Below are 25,641 nucleotides of genomic sequence, written 5' to 3'. Positions count from 1 at the left end.
AACCAAGGTAAATTTGTCATTATCATTGTCATTATTCTTTCACATGATCACTTGGGGGCTGATCACGTTTGATCCGGATTAACCCATTTGATCCGGCTTACGATCGTATTTGAATCTAGCCGTTAAAAGTTATGGTCATTAGGGGGCTTCCTGTTCAAACATAGGTCGTATTCGAACCAAAGAGAACACAGTTGTCGATACCCTTTTGATTGGCACACTGCCGAGCTCACTTGGGGGCTTCTTTATCGTATTCGAATCATAGCTTAACCCCTTTGGGAACTGACTTTGATCGTATTTGAATCAGAGTCGTTAAAAAACTCTCAAGGTCATTAGGGGGCTTCCTGTTCAAACATAGGTCGTATTCGAACCAAACAGAACACAGCTGTCGGTACCCTCTTGATCGGCGCAATGCCAAAGCCATTAGGGGCTACACGATCGTACTCGAATCCTAGCTTAAACCCCTCTGAAACGGTTCACTGATCGTATTAAAATCAGTAGCCTTGCCATTTTTTACTTCTCTTTCGATTTAAGTTGCCTTTGGAAATCCCCTTGTTTGACTTGAGATTTTTTCTGAGGCTTACAACTTTTAAGTATGATTGCTGTAACCCGACTCAATATTGATCGATGAAGTCGCCGATCCATAAGCATCATTGTACCTTTGAAATTTTCGGGTATCCAAAGATTGGGTTATCACCCTTACTGATCAGGTCATATAAACCGGTGGTGCAAATTTGAGAGTCTTAAGCATAAGATCATAGTTGTGTTTTTTGCAACAAAGCTAATCTATGATTGTTTTTAAATCCTTTTGACCCGCCTGGTTGTCTGATGTCAAGGGATTTTTTGCAGTCTGTTGAAGGACAGTTTTTGAACCCTGATCATACATGGATGGACATAACCATGATGGTTTAACAAAGCATCAAAGACGTGCACGATGGCGCGGCCACAAAACAAAGTTATCTCTATCCTATTACAGGACTCATTCAGTCCAAATAAGTTCACATTGTTTCTTATACCCCAGGTATGAGCTGCCATGACGAGTTCATCTTCAAGATTGGCTGGAAGCGTCCGGGTTAGCCCTCTCCGCGCCTGCGCCCTGCTCCTTTTCCTGGAAGGTTGATGATGACCAGTCAATGTTGTTCAAGGCTTCAAATTCAGCTTCATCGTCAACAAGACCGGCTGGATCAACTTCAGGAGCAAAGATATGCTTACGAAGTGGGGGAATCAGACTGGTCACATCATATTGAGGCGTTGGAATTCTCCAGTTCTCTTCATCATAACCTGCCCGGTATTTGGTAAGATCCACTTCATTTGCTATCAGAGTCGCCATAGGGTGTATCTCTTTAACACAGGCGAGAAAATCCACGTCCTCAAATGGCGTGCCATCTTCCTTCAGGCTTGGGTAGCTGACGGCAATATCCACTGGGTCTAGTTCCGGTAACCAGGCCTTAGCCCGGCTTAGAGCATTTATCGCTCCGGCTCTTGCAGCTGACCGTCGCAGTTCATTGATCTGTTGTGGAAGAACTGAAAGCTTCCTCAAGACCTCTACCAGGAGGGTTGGCATTTCATTGGACAACGCCACCGAAGCAATTGTACGTTGAGACTCGGTGTACAACTGCTCCACCAAGGTGTACACTGCCTTTAGTTTCGTCAGCATGTTTTGGTTCAAGTTTGCACTTCTAGGACCTGCATAAGCATAATCTGGTGAGTTAATTCCAGTCTTTTGATCCATTCAAAGGCTTAGGTATTTAAGCAATTGCAAGGCAACTTACCGAAGATGGCTGAGACCATTTGCGAGACATGGCGCTTTAACCCGTATAATTCACCAGTGACTTCTTCCAAAGCCGCCTCTGCTTTCTCAGCTCGGCTTGTCAGTGTTGTCTTTTTATCCGCCCAGGCTTTCTTTTTAGCCAAAAATTCTTTCTTCAGTTTTTCTTGTTCAGAAACACTGAATTTGAACTTGGTGTTGGCCTTTTCAAGTTACGACTCTTGGGTATCAAGGCGGCTCTTCAGATTAGTCACCTCGGACTCGAGTTGGCTCGTGGTGGCCTATACAAGTGCAAAGTTCAAGTCAAGCAAATTGTTTATGCAATATTAAAGTCCCAAGCATTGTGCCAGCACCAACACTTGGCACTTGGGGGCTAATGTCCCAAAGAGTTTTCTTTTCCATGGCGGTTTATCAGATGGCGATTTATAAGAGTAAGTCCCAAGCATTTTGTAAGCAATAATACTTGGCACTTGGGGGCTAATGCGTACTGTTGTTCAAAGAACCATAAGAATTTCTCTATAAAGAACCGGCTCAACCATATTGGTTAAGCCGCCCCTTGGGACTACATGGTAAGATCTTTCCTTTTCTTTATGTTGCTAAGTTTGTTTCTAAGTCTACAACATAAGCATCATAAGCAGAAGACTTGGGGGCTAACATGCTAAAGGATAATGAACAAGAGAGAACAGGTTATACCTCGAATTTGTGGTGCATCTGCTTCACCATGTCAATCTCGAGGTTCCGGCTGCTGTGCACTTGGCTCATATAGCCATAGAAGATATCTCCAACACTCATATGAGGATACTTAGTGACATCCATCTTGACTCAGTGCTGGTCTAGAAGTTCTTCCTTGGCGGAGCATTTGGCCAGCATAGTTGGCCTTCCCGGCTCAACATAGCCGGTTCTGGTAATATCCACATCAGCATTGGAAGGATCATCTGTCCGGACTGGGCTAGGAGCCTCCGGATTCTCTGATTCATTGACAACTTGATCAGTGGGCAGGTCGCTGGCAAGAGGAGTTAAGTCTTGAGCTGGTTCAAACGGCGGCTTATGAGTGGTTGAGTTTGGTACGACTGTCTCAAGAACCGGTTCAATCGTAACCCTGTCCTCAGCTGGTTTGTTTTTTCTAACCCTTTTGCTGGGCTTGGCTTGACCACTGTGTCAAAATAAAAGATTAATACAGGTGCAAGGGATTTAAGTCAATACAAGATGAGCGGGTTAGTATACCCTGGAGCAGTCTTGAAGGTTGGTATATTGGACTGCAATGACTTGCCAGAGGAAGGAGAAGTATCCTGATAGTCTGAGTCAGAGGGATTGAGTGGTTGACGAAAGAGACCCACCAAGGGATAAAACTTATTTAAAATAGAGGTAACCTCATTTCGGCGTTTCCTTGGAGTGTTTGGTAAACCGAAGGAGAGCTCCGCGTCTTTGCTGGTCCGGGTCTGCCTCCGGCTCTCATGAGTTTGCCGCTTCAAAAGAAATTGAGGATCGTGATGAGCTAGAGGATGAGAAAATCTTACTTTCCAAGTCACTCTGCGGTTTTTCCGTCTTGGCAAAGGCTCGGAGTCGGAGGAAAGGATAGTTACCTCATCACCCTTGTTACGGCTTGCTCCGGTGTCCTCCTGCTGATGATCAGTGTCAATAAGATGGTTAAAAAATAAGCCAAGGGAATCAAGGGCTACCTCCGACTCAGAAGAGTCTGCTAGCCGAAGCAGGTCAAAAGCGGTAGCCTTCTTGCCCTTCTTCTTGACAGCTTCTTTCCTGGCGGCTTTCTTTTCTTTTATTGATCTCTTGGCAGCTTCATGATCATATTTAACTTTCCAAAATTTATCACCCGCCTGCAAGGATTGAGCATATATATGAGTATGGGTGAAGCATTAAGAAAATAAGATAAACATTTCATATTGGCGGTTTACCTTTGGAGCCGGGTTATCTTTGCAGAAAGGGGCTAGACCCACTTTGCCACATTCCGCCAGACTCTCGTTGAGAAGAGATTTGGTCATGTCATCAATAACATGAGCAGGTAAGTCGCCAGGACTATGTCACAGGGGATCATTCTTGGCGACGGTGTATTCGCACATTAAAACGGTGCAGAGGCTCAACGGAATAACTCGCCAGGCAAGCCAGAACCGAACCAGGTCAATACCAGTCAACCCGTTTCCCAACAGAGCCTTGATCTTGTCCAGAGTAGGAGCAAGGGATTTATGCTCTGCGGCAGTAATTTTGTCAGGAAGAGGATGATTGGTGTCAAGACGAAGGGCGCGAAAGCCGGGCAGAGGGTTCTTGTCAGCCGGAGAAGTATCCTTGCAGTAGAACCATGTCATGTTCCAATGTTTGGGATGGCTAGGCGGGTTAGCATAGGGATAGATCACATCGCTATGGTGCTGGATCGAAAGTCCGCCAAGTTCCAAGCTCTGGCCGCTGGCACACCCCGTCTGGCGGTTCAAGTAGAACAATTCTATGAAGAGCAGTAAATTGGGTCCTTCACCAAGATAAACTTCGCTGAATACTTGGAAGTTGCAGATATTAGACATGGAATTGGGTCCAATGTCTTGTGGGCGAAGGTCAAAAAACTTCAGTACATCTCTGAAGAACTTTGAACCGGGAGGAGTAAAACCCCGGTTCATATGATCTATGAAAACAATGACCTCCCCATCTTTGGGTTGGGGAAATTCTTCATCCGGGTTAGGAGCACGATAAGGCATGACTTCTTTCTTTGGCAGATAGACGGTTTTCACAAAGTCATTCAAAGTGCTATCAGTGACAATGGATTTCACCCAGTTGCAAGAGGTAGGTGCCTTGGGTGCCATTCTGATTGAAAGCCTAAAGACAAAGTAAAAAGGGGCTGGTTCAAATTTAAGCCAGGCAGGATAAAAGTATTACTATGAATAGCAATATGGCGACTTATGAAGGGGCCTAATGGTATAAGGATAATTATGTCCTGGTTACTTAAGCCGCCATAGGTTTTATAAGCTGTCAGCATTGTTTAAACCGACAGGGGCGGTTCAGATTATTGATTGAGCATTACTTCCTTAAAGCAGGCGATCAGAGTCGCAATGACTGGATAAGTCTAACAAAATATGGATTTTGCCTAAGTGTTGTACAAACAGGTTTCACAGTTTGCAGCAGTTATTTTGGATCAAACAAAGGTTCAGAAAAGAAAAATTACTAGACCTAAAAATAGGGCGCAGAGAAGCTCATGTGCTATGATGAGGTTTTCTTACAAAGAAAGGAGGTTTTCTATTAATCAAAATGGATGCGGAACACGAACCGCATCAGATCCATGGGGTTTTTTGGATCAGGCGAAGCCGTGGCAAGAAAAATGCAACAGCTTGGACGAACTATGCCCGTATAGAGGAACATGACTAGCCCTAATGCAGATCTATGGCACGGAAAGGGGAAGAACTTACTACGGAGGATCTGCAGAGGAGGAGCACTGCCGTTCTCTGGTCAAGATCAGGTCGATGCAGCGGCCAAGCTCGACGAGGACGAAGGGCGCAGTGGCGACGGCGGCGGAGCTCTAGTGGCAGATGGGGGAGAGAGGAAGAAGATGCAAAACGGAGAATGGGAAGAGACCTAGTCGGGTCTATTTATAAGGAAAAACCTGTTAAGTGGGCACGAAAAACAAGGAGGCCGAAAAACATAGTTATCCAGCTACAAAGGCCCCTCGGTTTTTGGATGGTCATTAAGACAGAGATCCGTTGAGATATATTGGACAAAATATGCATTTATGACAGGTGATGTCATGGCGGGTTACCACAAATTCGAAGGATGACATCATGGCGGGTTACAGAAAATTTCATAAAGCAAGGAGCAGAAGACTTTTCTTAAGTATCAAAGATTGACATGAACCAGCTCAAATCAATCTGGGGCCTAATGTTGGGGATATAACTATTAGGTATGACCCGCCAGGAGGGGCCGGGTTATACGTATAAGTATTCTTGAAGCCCAAGCTTAAGGTTGAAGACGACGGCTTAGTAGGGGCCCAAGGCCCAGAGGCGACTTAAGGCCCATAGTGATAAACCGCCGTATAGGTGTGACTTGTATTGTAAGGCAAGAAATATTAAGAGACCGAGCCAGATATAGTTTATAAGCCGGTCGGGACTCTGTAGAGCCGCTGGGCGTCGACCTCTGTATATAAAGATACGACCCGGCGGCGGTTCAGGGCAAGTAACAACAACTCGAGAGCTAGGTCAAGCGATTTGCTCCCTGGTAATCGAGACATAAGCAATCCCACTCAAAACTGGACCGTAGGCTTTTACCTTCACCATAAGGGGCCGAACTAGTATAAACCTCGTGTCTCTTGTCCCGATTAACCCCTTCAAGCTTCCTAGTTGCTATGGCTCCACGACGAAGTCCATTCCTTAGGACATCTGACGTGATAATTCCACGACAATAATGATGAAGATCTTAAAGTGGTTGATGTGACTGCGATTGAATCTTTGTTTTCCAATATAAATCTTGATAAAGATGAGACTGGAGATGAGTCAACTTTAGTTAAAAAGTGTCCTAATGATTCGAAGTTTTTAGATCTAGATGCTAAAATTGATAAAAGTCGGATTGGACGGGCCAAGACTTTAAGTAGTAATGAACCCTCTCTTTTGGATTTCAAGGAAATTAATTATGATATTTGTTCTTTAATAGATTGAATTTCCTTGTTGCGATCCATGTTGAATTCTCCTCGGGCTTATAATCAAAACAAAGCTTTTACTAAACATATCTTTGATGCTATGATGCAATCTTTTGAAGAAAAGCTTGAATTGGAAGTTTCTATCCCTAGAAAACTTTATTAGGAGTGGGAACCTACTATTAAGATTAATATTAAAGATTATGAGTGCCTTGCTTTGTGTGATTTGGGTGCTAGCATTTCCACGATTCCAAAAACTTTATGTGATGTGTTAGGTTTCCGTGAATTTGATGATTGTTCTTTAAATTTGCATATTGCGGATTCTACTATTCAGAAACCTATGGGCAGGATTAATGATGTTCTTATTGTGCAGATAGGAATTATGTGCCCATAGATTTCATTGTTCTTGATATAGATTGCAATCCTACATGTCCTATTATTCTTGGTAGACCTTTCCTTAGAACGATTGGTGCAACTATTGATATGAAAGAAGGAAACATTAGATTCCAATTTCCGTTAAGGAAGGACATGGAACACCTTCCTAGAAAGAAAATTAAATTGCCATATGAATCTATTATGAGAGCCACTTATGGATTGCATACCAAAGATGACAATACCTAGATCTATTCGTGTTTTATGCCTAGCTAAGGGCGTTAAACAATAGCGCTTGTTGGGAGGCAACCCAATTTTATTTTTATTCTTTGATTTTTATTCCTGTTTAGTAAAAAATAATTCATCTAGCCTCTAGTTAGATGCGGTTTTGTGTTTTAATTAGTGTTTGTGCCTAGTTAAACCTTTAGGATAGCTTACGGTGATAGTTGTATTGATCCTGTTGAAAAACAGAAACTTTTGCACCCAGTAAATAATTTCTAGGATTTTATTCAAACGTGCTTTTGATATGATTCTTTTTGCTCTGAATTGGTGCACACATTGCTTAGGTTGTTCTAAGTTTTTAGAATTTTTGGATTTACAGAAGTATTCGAGAGTTACAGATTGCTACAAACTGTTCTGTTTTTGACAGATTCTGTTTTCTGTGTGTTGTTTAGTTATTTTGATGAATCTATGGGTAGTATCGGGGGGTATGAACCATGGAAAAGCTGGAATATAGTATATATTACACCAATATATTTAAATAATTAGTTCACATCAGTACCTTAAAGTGGTGATTTATTTTTTATACTAACGAAACTTATAAGATTTGCTGTTAAGTTTTGTGTTGTGAAGTTTTCAAGTTTTGGGTAAGGATTTGATGGACAATGGAATAAGGAGGGGCAAGAGCCTAAGCTTGGGGGTGCCCAAGGCACCCCAAGGTAATATTCAAGGACAACCAAGATCCTAAGCTTGGAGATGCCCTGGAAGGCATCCACTCTTTCGTCTTCATCTATCGGTAACTTTACTTGAGGCTATATTTTTATTCACCACATGACATGTGTTTTTCTTGGAACATATTGTATTATTTGAGTCTTTGCTTTTTTTAGTTTGCCACAATCATCCTTCTTGCACACACCTTTTGAGAGAGACACGCATGAATCATAGTTTATTAGAATACTCTATGTGCTTCACTTATATCTTTTGAGCTAGGAAATTTTGCTCTAGTGCTTCACTTATATCTTTTTTAGAGCACGGCGGTGGTTTTATTTTACAGAAATTGATGAGCTCACATGCTTCACTTATATTATTTTTAGAGTCTTCAGAACATCATGGTAATTTGCTTTGGTTATAAATTTAGTCCTAATATGATAGGCATCCAAGAGGGATATAATAAAAACTTTCATATAAAGTGCATCGAATACTATGAGAAGTTTGATTCTTTATGGTTGTTTTGAGATATGAAGATGGTGATATTAGAGTCATGCTAGTGAGTAGTTGTGAATTTGAGAGATACTTGTGTTAAAGTTTGTGATTCCCGTAGCATGCACGTATGATGAACCGTTATATGATGAAGTCAGAGCATGATTTATTTTTTGATTGTCTTCCTTATGAGTGGCGGTCAGGGACGAGCGATGGTCTTTTCCTACCAATCTATCCCCCTAGAATCATGCGCATAGTACTTCGTTTTGATAACTAATAGATTTTTGCAATAAGTAAGTGAGTTCTTTATGACTAATATTGAGTCAACGGATTATACGCACTCTCGCCCTTCCACCATTGCTAGCCTCTCTTGTGCCACGCAACTTTCGCCGGTACCACACACCCACCATATACCTTCCTCAAAACAGCCACCATACCTACCTATTATGGCATTCCCATAGCCATTCCGAGATATATTGCCACGCAACTTTCCACCATTCTGTTTATTATGACAAGCTTCATCATTGTCATATTGCTTTGCATGATCATGTAGTTAACATTGTATTTGTGGCAAAGCCAAGTTCCATAAATCTTTCATACATGTTACTCTTGATTCATTGCACATCCCGGTACATCGTCGGAGGCATTTATATAGAGTCATATTTTGTTCTAAATATCGAGTTGTAATTCTTGAGTTGTAAGTAAATAAAAGTGTGATGATCTTCATTATTAGAGCATTGTCCCATGTGAGGAAAAGATGATGGAGGCTATAATTCCCCCACAAGTCGGGATGAGACTCCGAACGAAAAAAAAGAGGCCAAAAAAATGAGAAAGGCCCAGAAAAAAATGAGAGAAAAAGAGAGAAGGGGCAATGTTACTATCCTTTTTCCACACTTGTGCTTCAAAGTAGCACCATTATCTTCATGATAGAGAGTCTCCTATGATATCACTTTCATATACTAGTGGGAATTTTCCATTATAGAACTTGGCTTGTATATTCCAATGATGGGCTTCCTCAAATTGCCCTTGGTCTTCGTGAGCCAGTGAGTTGGATGCACGCCCACTTAGTTTCTTTTTGAGATATCATACACTTATAGCTCTAGCGCATCTGTTGCATGGCAATCCCTACTCACTCACATTGATATCTATTGATGGGCATCTCCATTGCCCGTTGATACGCCTAGTTGATGTGAGACTATCTCCCTCTTTTTGTCTTCTCCACAACCACCATATTCTATTCCACCTATAGTATTATGTCCATGGCTCACGCTCATGTATTGCATCAAAGTTAAAAAAGTTTGAGAACATCAAAAGTATGAAACAATTGTTAGGCTTGTCATTGGGGTTGTGAATGATTTAAGTATTTTGTGTGATGAAGATGGAGCATAGCCAGACTATATGACTTTGTAGGGATAGCTTTTTTTGGCCATGTTATTTTGAGAAGACATGATTACTTTATTAGTATGCTTGAAGTATTATCATTTTTATGTCAATATTAAACTTTTGTTTCGAATCTTACGAATCTGAACATTCATGCCACAATAAAGAAGATTACGTTGATAAATATGTTAGGTAGCATTTCACATCAAAAATTCTATTTTTTATCATTTACCTACTCAAGGACAAGGAGGAATTAAGCTTGGGGATGCTTGATACATCTCCAATGTATCTATAATTTTTTATTGTTCCATACTATTATATTATTTGTTTTGGATGTTTTATATGCATTAATATGCTATTTTATATTATTTTTGGGACTAACCTATTAACCTAGAGCCCAGTGCCAGTTTCCGTTTTTTTGCCTTTTTTGAGTTTCGCAGAAAAGGAATACCAAGCGGAGTCCAAACGGAATAAAACTTTCGCGATGATCTTTCTTGGACCAGAAGCAAACCAGGAGACTTGGATATGAAGTTGAAGGAGCCAAGAGGTGGCCACAAGGGTGGAGGGCGCGCCCAAGGGTAGGGGCGCCCCCTGTCTTGTGGGCCCCTCGTGGGTCTCCTGGCCTAATTCTTTCGCCCATATATACTATTATACCCCAAAATCATCAGGGGGAGCCACGAAAAGACTTTTCCATCGCCGCAATCTTCTGTACCTGTGAGATCCCATCTAGGGACCTTTTTCGGCGTCCCACCGGAGGGAGATTCTATCACGGAGGGCTTCTACATCAACACCATTGCCCTTCCGATGAAGCGTGAGTAGTTTACCACAGACCTACGGGTCCATAGCTAGTACCTAGATGACTTCTTCTCTCTCTTTGATTCTCAATACCATGTTCTCCTTGATGTTCTTGCAGATCTATTCGATGTAATACTCTTTTGCGGTGTGTTTGCCGAGATCCGATGTATTGTGGATTTATGATCGGATTATCTATGAATATTATTTGAATCTTCTCTAAATTATTATATGCATGATTTGATATCTTTACAAATATCTTCGAATTATCGGTTTAGTTTGGCCTACTAGATTGGTTCTTCATGCAATAGGAGAAGTGCTTAGCTTTGGGTTCAATCATGCGGTGTCCTTTCCTAGTGACAGTAGGGGCAGCAAGTCACGTATTGTATTGTTGCCATCGAGGATAAAAAGATGGGGTTTTCATCATATTGCTTGAGTTAATTCCTCTACATCATGTCATCTTACTTAATGTGTTACTCCATTCTTTATGAACTTAATACTCTAGATGCATGCTGGATAGCGGTCGATGTCTGCAGTAATAGTAGTAGATGTAGGCAGGAGTCGGTCTACTTGACACGGACGTGATGCCTATGTTCATGATAATTGCCTTATATATCATCATAATTATGCGCTCTTCTATCAATTGCTTGGCAGTAATTTATTCACCCACCGTATTATTTGCTATCTTGAGAAAGGCGACTAGTGAAACATATGCTCCCGGGTCTATTTTCCATCATATAAGTTTCCGATCTACTATTTTGCAATCTTTTACTTTCCGATCTATAAACCAAAAATACCAAAAATATTTTACTTTACCGTTTATCTATAACTATCAGATCTCATTTTTGCAAGTAACTGTGAAGGGATTGACAACCCTTTTATCGCGTTGGGTGCAGGTTTGTTGGATTGTTTGCGCAGGAATTCAGTGACTTGTGCGTTGTCTCCTACTAGATTGATACCTTGGTTCTCAAACTGAGGGAAATACTTACTCCACTTTGCTGCATCTCCCTTTCCTCTTCAAGGAAAAAACTAACGCAAGCTCAAAAGGTAGCAGGCGGTGAAAAAACCAGGGTTGAAAAATCCTCGGAAGTTTCAGGTATATACAGAAGCATAGAGACCGAGAGGCGGTAAATCAATGCACCAGGGGGCCCATGTGGGCCACCATGTGCCCATGGCTGCATGGAGGGGGCGCTTGGGGCCTATGGGTGGCCGCTCGGCCTATGTCGGTTGCCACTGGAAGCTTCTGGATGTAAAACTTTCACCAGATGTTTTCTAGGTTTTCATGAGCCCGATGAAATTGATTTTCCTTAAAACCAAAAAACATACAGAAAACAGTAACTCAAGTTACTGGACACTGCATTAATAGTTTAGTTCAAAAAAAATATAAACCGATGCCAAAACTATGTCAAAATGATATAAACAAGACATGAAATAATAAAAAAATTATAGATACATCTGAGACATATCAGACGCGGATTGAAAACTCGATGTCCCAACGTGGAATCCTCGAAGTTGGGAACATGCTCCTCCGCATTCTCCGTTTCTTCAACAACCGCCATCATTATTATCTTTCATCTCTCTCATCATCATCAGATGAAGACAAGCACATGAACTCGTTTTAGAAGTACTCATCTTCTAAATCCACCGTGTTTCATTGAAAGTAGACAACCAAAACATAAAAATATATGCATTGTGGCATTTAACCGAGCACTTGTGGTGTGCGGTGTCTGGCATGAACAATGTTGATAGGGGCGGAGGGCGGATCCGACGAGGATGGCTGGCGGAGATGTGGCTAGGTGGAGGGCAGAGGACCGTTAAGGCCCGGCGGCCTCCGGGAGGGGGTGCAGTGGCACTTTATGGCCGGAGCGTGGAAAAAGAACGAGAAAGGGGGTGCATGAAAAAAGAGAGGTTGGGGGGGGGGGGGGTGGATCCAAATTGTGGGAGTCCAGTCGGTCTGCAGTAGATGAGGTACTTTGCCACTCAAGTTGAGACCGGACTGGGACATTTTGGATGTTCAAACGCATTCGGCGGAAAATAGAGGTAGGCTTAAAAGTGCTTGAACTGTTCGGCTCGGACATTTGAAGTTGGAGTAGAGATAGTGTTGTTTACACCGCCCAATCGGCAAAAGTAGAACGGCACCTGATGAAAATACTCGGGAACTTGTAACATACTCAAAGTGGATGTTAGTAAAACTGAACAGTCAGTCGCCACCCTCAAAAAGAAAAAAAGAACAGTCAGTCGCCCTACGTCACGGGCCACCCGGTGATGACGACGTAGCTGGCCGTTGCACATTCACCACGGCCGTGGCTATTGTACGTGTCGTGTCCCGGCACCAGGCAACCGGCCGACGAACCCGGGGCGCCGACGGCGCCGGAAAAGAGGACATGCGAGCAAACTAATTCAGCAAAACTTTTTACTCATTGTCGAATATTTACATGAGCAATTGGGCATTGCGCCTAAACAATCACAAGAGCTTGCGCATGCGGGAGTGTGCTGTACCAGCAGCAATGGCATGCTTCACCGCGAGACGGACTCACACGATGACCACGGTGATGACCGTGTTCGTCTCCGCCGCCTCCCCGGGCGCGCCATCGATGACCGGCTGCCGGCACGTGGGACAGGAGCCGTGGGACACCAGCCAGGCGTCGACGCAGCGGACGTGGAAGCCGTGCCCGCAGAGCGGCAGCACACGCACCTTCTCGCCGTCCACGAACTCGCTCAGGCATATGGCGCACACGTCGTCGATGTCCTCCCCGGAGCCGTACACCTCCACGGGGAGGCTCCTGAGGACGCGCCTCTTGATGCCGCTGCCGCTGCAGGCCACCCGCGCCGACGCCCGGCCCTCGCCGGCAGCGGCCGCGGCCCCGCGCCACACGCGCCGGAGCGCGCACCGCACCATTAAATTGAGTCCGATGACGAGGAGCAGCGCGAAGAAGAGCGCGGCCAGGATGATCACCACGTTGGTCTCGAAAGCCGGGTCTGCCCCCGCCCCCGCGGGCGCCGCCGCGCCTCCGTCGCCTCCGTAGGCAACGCTCGACGCGGGCGCTTCCGCATCAGGACGACCCATGGTTGATGAAGTTATATAATCTGAGAGCTGCCCACCGAGCAGGATCGAGCAGAGAGTTCACCGGGCCTCCTCTGTTTGAAGCTATTCGAACTGGATTTTGATGCCTGTGCTAGCCGCTATCAGTGTCTGTCTGTCGTTCTCTGCTCCGTTCGTGGGGTATATATAAGGGCTGCCGCTGCGCGAGTGTTATTTGTTGGATGACAAGGCATTGGGTAAAGTTCAGGTATCTGGTAGTGAAAGCTCACGTCTACGACTGTCAAGTGGCACGACTGTGGCTATTGTGCTGTACTACGTGGTGCCCGTCCCCACTCCCTTGTAAGTATAAGTATTACGTTGTACCCGTCCCCAACCCGGGGATTTTACCGAGACCGAACCCGTAAAGGCCGAACTAAAACCGCTCGTAAGAACTAAAAGACCGAATTATTTTGGTCGGACCGGTCTTCTTCTCTGGATGACCGAATAAACTCAATAGACCAAATTGACACAATTCTCGTGATGTTTATGGCACAATTACCATAATCATCGGTCTTCTCTGTAAGTTTAAGGCACAATTCTAGTTGCATACATCTACTATATAGTATATATACATGATGTTGTCTGAACTCTATATTTACTTTAATATCAAAAGACACTCGATGTTAAATTTGAGAAGACAAATGGCTTGGGGTACCAAGTCCTTTTCATATTGTCTAAAATAAGCATGATTTTATACATAATTGAACTTCTAAGCTCTTCTTAGGATTAGACACAGGGAAGGAGAAGAGAGACATGATACATATGCCAGGGAGAGAGAAAAAAATGCGGCTACTAAAGAAAGTGACACAAATGTGCTTATTTTTGTTGCAAAAAGTCGTCCACATAGTCAAGTTTTCAATACCAACTACATAGGTAGTTAGAACTGAAACTACATCACGGTACCAAATAATGCCAGCTCCTAGAATTTGTAATTAGTTTGGATTAAGATTTTAATCCAATTATATAGCCAAACAAAACAAATGTTGGAGAAAAATAAATTAAGTACAACTAAGAAATTGCGGTTTTAAATACAAATATAAAACTGTATGCATGGGACATTAACATCACAACTTCAAAGTCTAGAGAACCTCATCTTGCAGTGAAATCTTATGGTTGTGAGCAATAGTGGCACAAGTGGTGCGTGTACGTGGTGTGCGTCCCTACCACTTTTTTTTTTGTGCGCCCCTACCACATTGTAAAAATGAAGCAAAAAAGTGCGCCCTTATCTGTTATACAACGGAAGAGTGTGAATGTACGTTGTGGGTGTCCCCACCGTATCCAAAACGAAACATGCAAAAGCATGCACTTTGTTTGCGTGGCTAGGAAAAAAATCTGCCACAATATCCTACAAGGCATCGTCCCTATGGGGAGTTTATTACCATACCTAAATGCATAAGGTGACAATGCAAGTGCTAATGCAGACAGTGAGTGATCGGTGGTTGGTGCTCTGCTTTGTTTATGTGCACTTTCTTGGTATCTTTGATATCCAAGGTTTGATTGTAGATTGATTGGCCGAGAGATTTTGAAGATACTAATGAGTTGTTTAAATGATCCATAACAGGGGGAATTGTTTAGGCTATCGTCCCGTAAAGCTGCGCCCAACAGAATAGCAGTATGCTGCTCTCAATGTACTCCGGGAGTAAAAAGAAATATAAGATCGTTCGATCTTACATTTCTTTACCGCAGGAGTACTTTTTAATAGTGATTTAGAACTGAGTTACTCTGTTGTGCACGTACCCACTCGCTAATATCTTCCTTGAAATAAATATATGAACTTTTCCTCCAAAAATAAATAAATAAATGCACCAGAAAATATCTTTCTCTAAACATACTTTTCTATTAAAAATGATTCAACATAGAGTTAATACCTTCCCGTGCCAAATAGCGATCTGCTCTTTAACTGTTTAACATACTTCCTTTTAAGCGCTTTAGAACTAGAGTTGTTCAAGCTAACCTTGCCCTAAAGCTAGACTAGAAAATATCTACTTTTGAAAAAGTAATTCTAGTTTCTTAATGATTCATAAGAGATTTGTTTGACTTATTTTTCTACTAAAGATGCTACAAGCAAGCAACGCCGCTCATTGGCCAGCATATACGCTTTGTGTTTTAGCATTTGGTGGCATGAGTCAATTGAGGCGGTGGATATGGGTCTACCATGTAGTAGATTGTGTGTTGCAATTGTATCACATCGGCGAGATATTATTCATATGAGACAGTGTAAGTATAGTAAGCGGTATCTTGTTATTTTTGCTGGACTTCGGAATCACCCGCACATAAATATGTTTTCTTCATCCCAAACACAAAGGCATGACAAGCCCTGTGAAGGCATAGTAAATCAATGTATTTGCAATAAATATGTAGTGCCCTGCACACCTGATTTGAGAGGCATGAAGAAAAGAAGACACAATTATCTTACTAGCATACTTGGTTATTCTTAAAACTGGATGATACCACGCGCATTGCCGCGGGAATTATAGCAACATATTTCAATGAGATTTGACATGTGGAATATAAATATTTATTTTAATAACACATGAATAAAAATTTAAAATATATATGACTTATTAAATTTGATTATGTATAGTTGTAAAATATTTATTGAATATAAGTAGAATAGTGAAAATATTTTCTCATCCATAGTTTCTTGTGGTGGTGGGTCTTTTTCTATGCATAGTTGCAAGTTGAGGTGGGTCTTATCGTACCCATAATTGTATAGTGATGTGGCATGCTTGTATGTTGAGACAAATAAGATAGTGAGGATCACTCTGTTAAGTATATACCATTTCAAGAGAGTTGTTTGCCTTATCTTACCACAAAGATACACCTACCAAATATTGTCATGACCGTCCTTGCCTCGCCACTACCGACTGATACGTCTCAAACGTATCTATAATCTTTCATTGTTTCATACTACTATCATATCACTTCTACATATTTTTGGCAAAAATTTATATTATTTTTATTTAGACTAACCTATTAATCCAATGGCAAAGCTCAGTTCCAGTTTTCTATTGGTTTTGTGAATATAGGCCAAAAACTCACCGAGCCGGAACACGCTGATTGTTATTGATTTTTTCTTAAAAATATTGGATTTTTTTGGTGAAAAGGAATCAATGCAAGGTGGTGCCCGAGGGCCCACATGGGCTAGGGGTGCGGTTAGGCCTCTAGCAGCATGGAGGCTCTGGAGGTCGGTTGGGGTCATTATTTCGCCGCAAGAAAGCTAATTTCTGAGAAAATAATTGTGTAAAATGATCAGCCCGGTCAGAGTTACGCATCTCCGGATATTTAAGAAACGGTATTCAGTCGTACAAATAGTACCGAAACGGAGAGAAAAAAGAAAAGGGAGATCCAACCTTAGAGGGGATGCCGCCTCCGTGAGCCATGGAGCCCAAGGACCAATGGGAAGACCTTCTCCCATCTAGGGGGAAGGACAAGCAAGAATAAGGAGGGGCCTTTCCCTTGTTGGAAATATGCCCTAGAGGCAATAATAAAATGGTTATTATCATATTTCTTTGTTCATGATAATTGTCTGTTATTCATGCTGTAATTGTATTATCCGGAAATCGTAATACACGTGTGAATACATAGACCACAACATGTCCCTAGTGAGCCTCTAGTTGACTAGCTCGTTGATCAACGGATAGTCATGGTTTCCTGACTATGGACATTGGATGTCATTGATAACGGGATCACATCATTAGGAGAATGATGTGATGGACAAGACCCAATCCTAAGCATAGCTCAAAGATCGTGTAGTTCGTTTAGCTAGAGCTTTTCCAAATGTCAAGTATCATTTCCTTAGACCATGAGATTGTGCAACTCCCGGATACCGTAGGAGTGCTTTGGGTGTGCCAAACGTCACAACGTAACTGGGTGACTATAAAGGTGCACTATGGGTATCTCCGAAAGTGTCTGTTGGGTTGGCACGAATCAAGACTGGGATTTGTCACTCCGTATGACGAAGAGGTATCTCTGGGCCCACTCGGTAATGCATCATCATAATGAGCTCAATGTGACCAAGTGTCTGGTCACGGGATCATGCATTACGGTACGAGTAAAGTGACTTGCCGGTAACGAGATTAAACGAGGTATTGGGATACCGACGATCGAATCTCGGGCATGTAACGTACCGATTGACAAAGGGAATTGTATACAGGATTACTTGAGTCCTCGACATCGTGGTTCATCCGATGAGATCATCGAGGAGCATGTGGGATCCAACATGGGTATCCAGATCCCGCTGTTGGTTATTGACGGAGAGGTGTCTCGGTCATGTCTGCATGTCTCCCGAACCCGTAGGGTATACACACTTAAGGTTCGGTGACGCTAGGGTTGTAGAGATATAGGTATGCAGTAAACCGAAAGTTGTTCGGAGTCCCGGATGACATCCCGGACGTCACGACAAGTTCTGGAATGGTCCGAAGGTAAAGAATTATACATAGGAAGTGAAGTTTCGGCCATCGGGAAAGTTTCGGGGGTTACCGGTATGTATCGGGACCACCGGAAGGGTCCCGGGGGTCCACTGGGTGGGGCCACCTATCCCGGACGGCCCCATGGGCTGAAGTGGGAGGGGAACCAGCCCCTGGTGGGCTGGTGCGCCCCCCCTTGGGCCCCCCTGCGCCTAGGGTTGGAAACCCTAGGGTGGGGGGCGCCTCCACTTGCCTTGGGGGGCAAGGCACCCCCTTGCCCGCCGCCCCCCCAGGAGATCCCATCTCCTAGGGCCGGCGCCCCCCCAGGGGCCCTATATAAAGAGGGAGGAGGGAGGGCAGCGGCACCCATGCTCTTGGCGCCTCCCTCTCCCCTTGCTACACCTCTCCCTCTCGCAGACGCTTGGCGAAGCCCTACCGAGATCGCTGCTGCATCCACCACCACGCCGTCGTGTTGCTGGATCTTCATCAACCTCTCCTTCCCCCTTGCTGGATCAAGACGGAGGAGACGTCTCCCTGGCCGTACATTTGTTGAACGCAGAGGTGCCGTCCGTTCGGCGCTAGGATCTCCGGTGATTTGGATCACGACGAGTACGACTCCCTCAACCCCGTTCCGTTGAACGCTTCCGCTCGATCTACAAGGGTATGTAGATGCACTCCTCTCTCTTGTTTCTAGATGAACTCATAGATTGATCTTGGTGAAATCGTAGGAACTCTAGATGAACTCATAGCTCGCGGAGGATATCGTTATGTTCTCACTCTCACTGATGACTTGAGTAGATATGGGTATGTCTACTTGATGAAACACAAGTCTGAGACCTTTGAAAAGTTCAAGGAATTTCAGAATGGGGTAGAGAATCAATGTGACCGAAAAATAAAGTTCTTACGATCAGATCGTGGAGGAGAATATTTAAGTCACGAATTTGGTACGCACTTAAGGAAATGTGGAATCATTTCACAACTCACGCCGCCTGGAACACCTCAGCGTAACGGTGTGTCCGAACGTCGTAATCGCACTTTATTGGATATGGTGCGATCTATGATGTCTCTTACCGATTTACCGCTATATTTTTGGGGATACGCTCTAGAGACAACTACATTCACTTTAAATAGGGCACCGTCTAAATCCGTTGAGACGACACCGTATGAATTATGGTTTGGGAAGAAACCTAAGCTGTCATTTCTAAAAGTTTGGGGATGCGATGCTTATGTCAAGAAACTTCAACCTGAAAAGCTTGAACCCAAGTCGGAAAAATGCGTCTTCATAGGATACCCTAAGGAAACCATTGGGTATACCTTCTACCTCAGATCCGAAGGCAAGATCTTTGTTGCCAAGAACGGGTCCTTTGTGGAGAAAGAGTTTCTCTCGAGAGAAGTAAGTGGGAGGAAAGTGGAACTTGATGAAGTACTACCTCTTGAACCGGTGAGTAGCGCATCTCGGGAAGATGTTCCTGTGGTGCCAGCACCAACTGAAGAGGAAGTTAACGATGATGATCAAGGTACTTCGATCAAGTTACTATTGAACTTCGTAGGTCCACGAGGACATGTTCCACACCAGAGTGGTATGGCAATCTTGTCCTGGAAATCATGTTGTTAGACAACGGTGAACCTTCGAACTATGAAGAAGCGATGGCGGGCCCAGATTCCAACAAATGTCTTGAAGCCATGAAACCCGAGATAGGATCCATGTATGAAAAGGAAGTATGGACTTTGACAGACTTTCCCGATGATCGGCGAGCGATAGAAAACAAATGGATCTTTAAGAAGAAGACGAACGCAGATGGTAATGTTACCATCTATAAAGCTCGACTTGTCCCTAAGGGTTATCGACAAGTTCAAGGGGTTGACTACGATGAGACTTTCTCTCCCATAGCGAAGCTGAAGTCCGTCCGAATCATGTTAGCAATTGCCGCATACTATGATTATGAGATATAGCAGATGGACGTCAAAACGGCATTCCTTAACGGTTATCTTAAGGAAGAACTGTATATGATGCAGCCGGAAGGTTTTGTCGATCCTAAGAATGCTAACAAGGTATGCAAGCTCCAGCGATCCATTTATGGGCTGGTGCAAGCATCTCGGAGTTGGAACATTCGCTTTGATGAGATGATCAAAGCGTTTGGGTTTATGCAGACTTATGGAGAAGCCTGCGTTTACAAGAAAGTGAGTGGGAGCGTTGTAGCATTTCTCATATTATATGTAGATGACATACTTTTGATGGGAAATGATATAGAACTCTTGGACAGCATTAAGGCCTACTTGAATAAGTGTTTTTCAATGAAGGACCTTGGAGAAGCTGCTTACATACTGGGCATCAAGATCTATAGGGATAGATCGAGACGCCTCATAGGTCTTTCACAAAGCACATACCTTGATAAGATATTGAAGAAGTTCAATATGGATCAGTCTAAGAAGGGGTTCTTCCCTGTGTTGCAAGGTGTGAAATTGAGGTCAGCTCAGTGCCCGACCACGGCAGAAGGTATAGAAGAGATGAGTGTCATCCCCTATGCCTCAGCCATAGGGTCTATTATGTATGCCATGCTGTGTACCAGACCTGATGTAAACCTTGCCGTAAGTTTGGTAGGAAGGTACCAAAGTAATCCCGTCAAGGAACACTGGACAGCGGTCAAGAATATCCTGAAGTTCCTGAAAAGGACTAAGGACATGTTTCTCATGTATGGAGGTGACGAAGAGCTCGTCGTAAAGGGTTACGTCGACGCTAGCTTCGACACAGATCTGGATGACTCTAAGTCACAAACCAGATACATGTATATTTTGAATGGTGGGGCAGTAAGCTGGTGCAGTTGCAAGCAAAGCGTCGTGGCGGGATCTACATGTGAAGCGGAGTACATGGCAGCCTCGGAGGCAGCGCATGAAGCAACCTGGGTGAAGGAGTTCATCACCAACCTAGGAGTCATACCCAATGCGTTGGGGCCGATCAAACTTTTCTGTGACTGCATTTGCCAAGGAGCCCAGGTTTCACAAGAAGACCAGGCACATCAAGCGTCGCTTCAACTCCATTCATGAAAATGTTCAAGATGGAGACATAGATATTTCTAAAGTACATACGGACCTGAATGTAGCAGATCCGTTGACTAAACCTCTCCCTAGGGCAAAACATGATCAACACCAGAATTCCATGGGTGTTTGATTCATCACAATGTAACTAGATGATTGACTCTAGTGCAAGTGGGAGACTGTTGGAACTATGCCCTAGAGGCAATAATAAAATGATTATTATTATATTTCTTTGTTCATGATAATTGTCTGTTATTCATGCGATAATTATATAATCTAGAAATTGTAATACACATGTGAATACATAGACCACAACATGTCCCTAGTGAGCCTCTAGTTGACTAGCTCGTTGATCAACGGATAGTCATGGTTTCCTAACTATGGACATTGGATGCCATTGATAACGGGATCACATCATTAGGAGAATGATGTGATGGACAAGACCCAATCCTAAGCATAGCTCAAAGATCGTGTAGTTTGTTTAGCTAGAGCTTTTCCAAATGTCAAGTATCATTTCCTTAGACCATGAGATTGTGCAACTCCTGGATACCGTAGGAGTGCTTTGGGTGTGCCAAACGTCACAACGTAACTGGGTGACTATAAAGGTGCACTACAGGTATCTCCGAAAGTGTCTGTTGGGTTGGCACGAATCAAGACTGGGATTTGTCACTCTGTATGACGGAGAGGTATCTCCGGGCCCACTCGGTAATGCATCATCATAATGAGCTCAATGTGACCAAGTGTCTGGTCACGGGATCATGCATTACGGTATGAGTAAAGTGTCTTGCCGGTAACAAGATTAAACGAGGTATTGGGATACCGACGATCGAATCTCGGGCATGTAACGTACCGATTGACAAAGGGAATTGTATACGGGATTACTTGAGTCCTTGACATCATGGTTCATCCGATGAGATCATCGAGGAGCATGTGGGAGCCAACATGGGTATCCAGATCCCGCTGTTGGTTATTGACCAGAGAGGTGTCTCGGTCATGTCTGCATGTCTCCCGAACCCGTAGGGTCTACACACTTAAGGTTCGGTGACGCTAGGGTTGTAGAGATATAGGTATGCAGTAAACCGAAAGTTGTTCGGAGTCCCGGATGAGACCGCGGACGTCACGAGGAGTTCCGGAATGGTCCGGAGGTAAAGAATTATATATAGGAAGTGAAGTTTCGGCCATCGGGAAAGTTTTGGGGGTTACCGGTATTGTACCGGGACCACCGGAAGGGCCCCGGGGGTTCACCGGGTGGGGCCACCTATCCCGGAGGGCCCCATGGGCTGAAGTGGGAGGGGAACCAGCCCCTGGTGGGCTGGTGCGCCCCCCCCCCCTTGGCCCCCCTGCGCTTAGGGTTGGAAACCCTAGGGTGGGGGGCGCCTCCACTTGCCTTGGGGGGCAAGGCACCCCCTTGGCCGTCGCCCCCCCTAGGAGATCCCATCTCCTAGGGCCGGCACCCCCCTAGGGGCCCTATATAAAGAGGGGGGAGGGAGGACAGCCGCACCCATGCTCTTGGCGCCTCCCTCTCCCCTTGCTACACCTCTCCCTCTCGCAGACGCTTGGCGAAGCCCTGCCGAGATCACTGCTGCATTCACCACCACGTCGTCGTGCTGCTGGATCTTCATCAACCTCTCCTTCCCCCTTGCTGGATCAAGAAGGAGGAGACGTCTCCCTGACCGTACGTGTGTTGAACGCGGAGGTGCCGTCCGTTTGGCGCTAGGATCTCCGGTGATTTGGATCACGACGAGTACGACTCCCTCAACCCCGTTCACTTGAACGCTTCCGCTCGACCTACAAGGGTATGTAGATGCACTCCTCTCTCTTGTTTCTAGATGAACTCATAGATTGATCTTGGTGAAATCGTAGGAAATTTTTTATTTTCTGCAACGTTCCCCAACATCCCTCTCTTCCAGTGGCGTAGAGCACCGTCGGGGGACCATCATCACGGAGCTCATCTCCATCAACTTCGCCATCGTCATCAACATCTTTATCCCTCTCTATGCATTAATGTACTCTCTCTCTCTCTCTCTCTCTCTCTCTCTCTCGTTGTAATCTCTGCTTGAACATGGTGTTTGATATTATATATTACTATCCAATGATGTGATGCATCTCTATTATGCCTGAGTAGTTTTTTTTGTCATATGGGTTAATTGTGTTATGCTATGGTGTATATGAGTTGTATGCTATTATGGTGGTGTCCTATGGTGCACACCATTTCGCACACACATGTGAGATTCTTGTTGTAAGGTGTTGCAATATGTGATTGATTTTCTTATGGTGGTTGTCGGGAGTGATTGGAACATAAATCCTAGTTCATGAGTTGTTGAATATGATATTAAAGGGGGCCTTAAAACTTAATCCTATGGTTGGGTTTTACCTTAATGGAACTTTAGTGTTTGTGGATGCTTCCTAGAGTTCCAATCATAAGTACTTGTAGCCAATGGACTTTGCTGCTTGTTAGCATAGGCCTCTCCGACATTAAACACTACAATAGATGATTATCACTATAGTTTCATATCTTATTGCCCCGGGACAACCCTTTTCTTTATTTCCCTTTCAAAACCCTTTACTTTATCATTCTTTTATTTAAACAACACCTAATATTTAATCCCAAGTTCTTTATATTCTTGCAAAGCTATTTTTTCATTTTCGCAAAGTAGTTTTATCTCTTGTTTCTCGGTAAAGCAAACGTTTAGTGTGAGTAGAGTTGTATCAACAGTTGACATAACTTAAGAGAATATTAATTCTACCTTTAGTTTCTCGTTGGGTTCGACACTCTTAACTTAACGAAAAGGCTACAACTGATCACCTACACTTGACTGCAAAATCACCGACACACATTGATGGGCAAAGCCCACTAGCAGCAAGCGATGAGAGACTTGTCTTTTTACGTGGAAGGGCAGGATCTTATGTGGATCTTCAATGTTGTGTGTGCGGGTGTTTAGCTCAGCCTTGCCTAGCGACGACTAGCAGTGGTGCGGCTGCGTGCTACCCATGGATCTATGGTTGGGAGCGTAGCTAGTCCGGTTTTGGCGGCCCTGCCTTGTCTATCTTTTCGGATGTGCCTTGCCCCGTGGGGGACGACAGTGCCGCGGCTGCGCGCAGCTGGTCTAGCTAGCACTTAGGCTTCCGAAGGTGGACATAGGCATCCACCAGTGGCTTCACAGGGAGAACCCTTGCACGGGCGGCAATCATCTCGACAACACGGTAGTTTGGGCGCGTGGATCCGGTACCCATATATGCTGAACCGAAGCGGCAACCGATGAGAACTGGTGCACCACAGTGGCGCACGAGGCTTGCAAGATCATGCAGATCTGGTACGATGCATCGGGCGTTCGCTTTGTCCTTTGGGTCTGCTAGCATGGTGGTGACGTGCACCACAAACATTGAAGGGACAATGATGCGGTAGTGATCGGAAGCGATGGGATCATCTTCTCTTCCTGCATTTCTTCTTTAATTGGCATCCTTGTTTTGTGTGAGGAGGGGCAATAGAGAGCTAGGTGGACGACCACTATGGAGGTAGACATCACGGTTTTATACTCTTGGAGTGGAAACCATGATGTACCGTTCTAACATGATCAAGTAGCGTCGATGTCTGTAAGTCACTACCTTGTGGAAGGTGTTGGTACAAGATTTTGTTTCAGGGATGATAGCCGCTGGTGTAACTTCTCTTTTGACCAACTAACATCAGCGTACGAGCGATGATTCCTTCTTGAAGCTGCACTGGATAAGTGAACTTTTACCCTCGTTTAAACAATATATTCTCAAATATTTTGTATTTTTTCCCTTCAACTTGCCCACTAATCAGTAATAATTGCAAAGATGTACAAATTTCTTTGTTTATCCCATTATTACATGCATATAAAGACGTTTTTTTGGGTGGAAATCAAACCATATATGAAAAGTAGTGGACGAGAATGTTGACTCTGGTTAAAGTGGGCATCAATGGTGTTACCAGAAGAGAAGACGGCCGATGGTATGACGTGCCCTGTCGTACAACGCACCATCGAATCTATGACGTCAGCACAAAAAACATTCGTGAAGATGCCCCGGTCATTGGAGTACCAACATCCAAGTGATCTGCTGAACTAAACCGTTAGGGCATGGCCAACGGTTAGCCCCAGAGGTGATGCTCCGCAAGCCAACTAGGCTCGAAAGCCATCGTGGATCAAAAGCTAATGCCTCAAGTGTTGGGGAACGTAGTAATTTCAAAAAAAATCTACGCACACGCAAGATCATGGTGATGCATAGCAACGAGCGGGGAGAGTGTGTCCACGTACCCTCGTAGACCGAAAGCGGAAGCGTTAGCACAACGCGGTTGATGTAGTCGTACGTCTTCACGGCCCGACCGATCAAGCACCGAAACTACGACACCTCTGAGTTTTACCACACGTTCAGCTCGATGACGTCCCTCGAACTCCGATCCAGCCGAGTGTCGAGGGAGAGTTCCGTCAGCACGACGGCGTGGTGATGATCTTGATGTTCTACCGTCGCAGGTCTTCGCCTAAGCACCGCCACGATATTATCGAGGTGGACTATGGTGGAGGGGGGCACCGCACACGGCTAAGAGATCCAAGGGATCAATTGTTGTTGTGCCTAGAGGTGCCCCCCTGAACCCGTATATAAAGGAGCCAGGGGAGGGGGTCGGCCGGCCAGGAGGGGCGCGCCAGGAGGAGTCCTCCTCCCACCGGGAGTGGGACTCCCCCCTTCCTTGTTGGAGTAGGAGAGAAGGAAAGAGGGGGAGAGGAGGAAGGAAAAGGGGGCT

At 44.4% G+C, this 25,641-nt stretch overlaps 1 protein-coding gene across 1 annotated transcript; it reads right to left on the bottom strand.

Moving 5' to 3' along the window:
• Nucleotides 1-12,885: 12,885 nt before the first annotated feature.
• Nucleotides 12,886-13,419, bottom strand: LOC123114921 (RING-H2 finger protein ATL74-like). Its single transcript, XM_044536287.1, has one exon. The coding sequence runs from the start codon at nucleotides 13,417-13,419 to the stop codon at nucleotides 12,886-12,888; it is 534 nt and encodes a 177-aa protein (XP_044392222.1).
• Between the last annotated feature and the right edge of the window lie 12,222 nt (nucleotides 13,420-25,641).

This window comes from Triticum aestivum, chromosome 5B (genome assembly GCF_018294505.1).
Source record: "Triticum aestivum cultivar Chinese Spring chromosome 5B, IWGSC CS RefSeq v2.1, whole genome shotgun sequence".
NCBI lineage: Eukaryota > Viridiplantae > Streptophyta > Magnoliopsida > Poales > Poaceae > Triticum > Triticum aestivum.
Note: the sequence above shows the minus strand (reverse complement) of the source record. Positions and strands in the feature narration are given on the sequence as shown.

Coding starts and splice junctions, on each gene's coding strand:
- LOC123114921 (XM_044536287.1), bottom strand. CDS start 13,419: ATGGGTCGTCCTGATGCGGAAGCGCCCGCGTCGAGCGTTGCCTACGGA.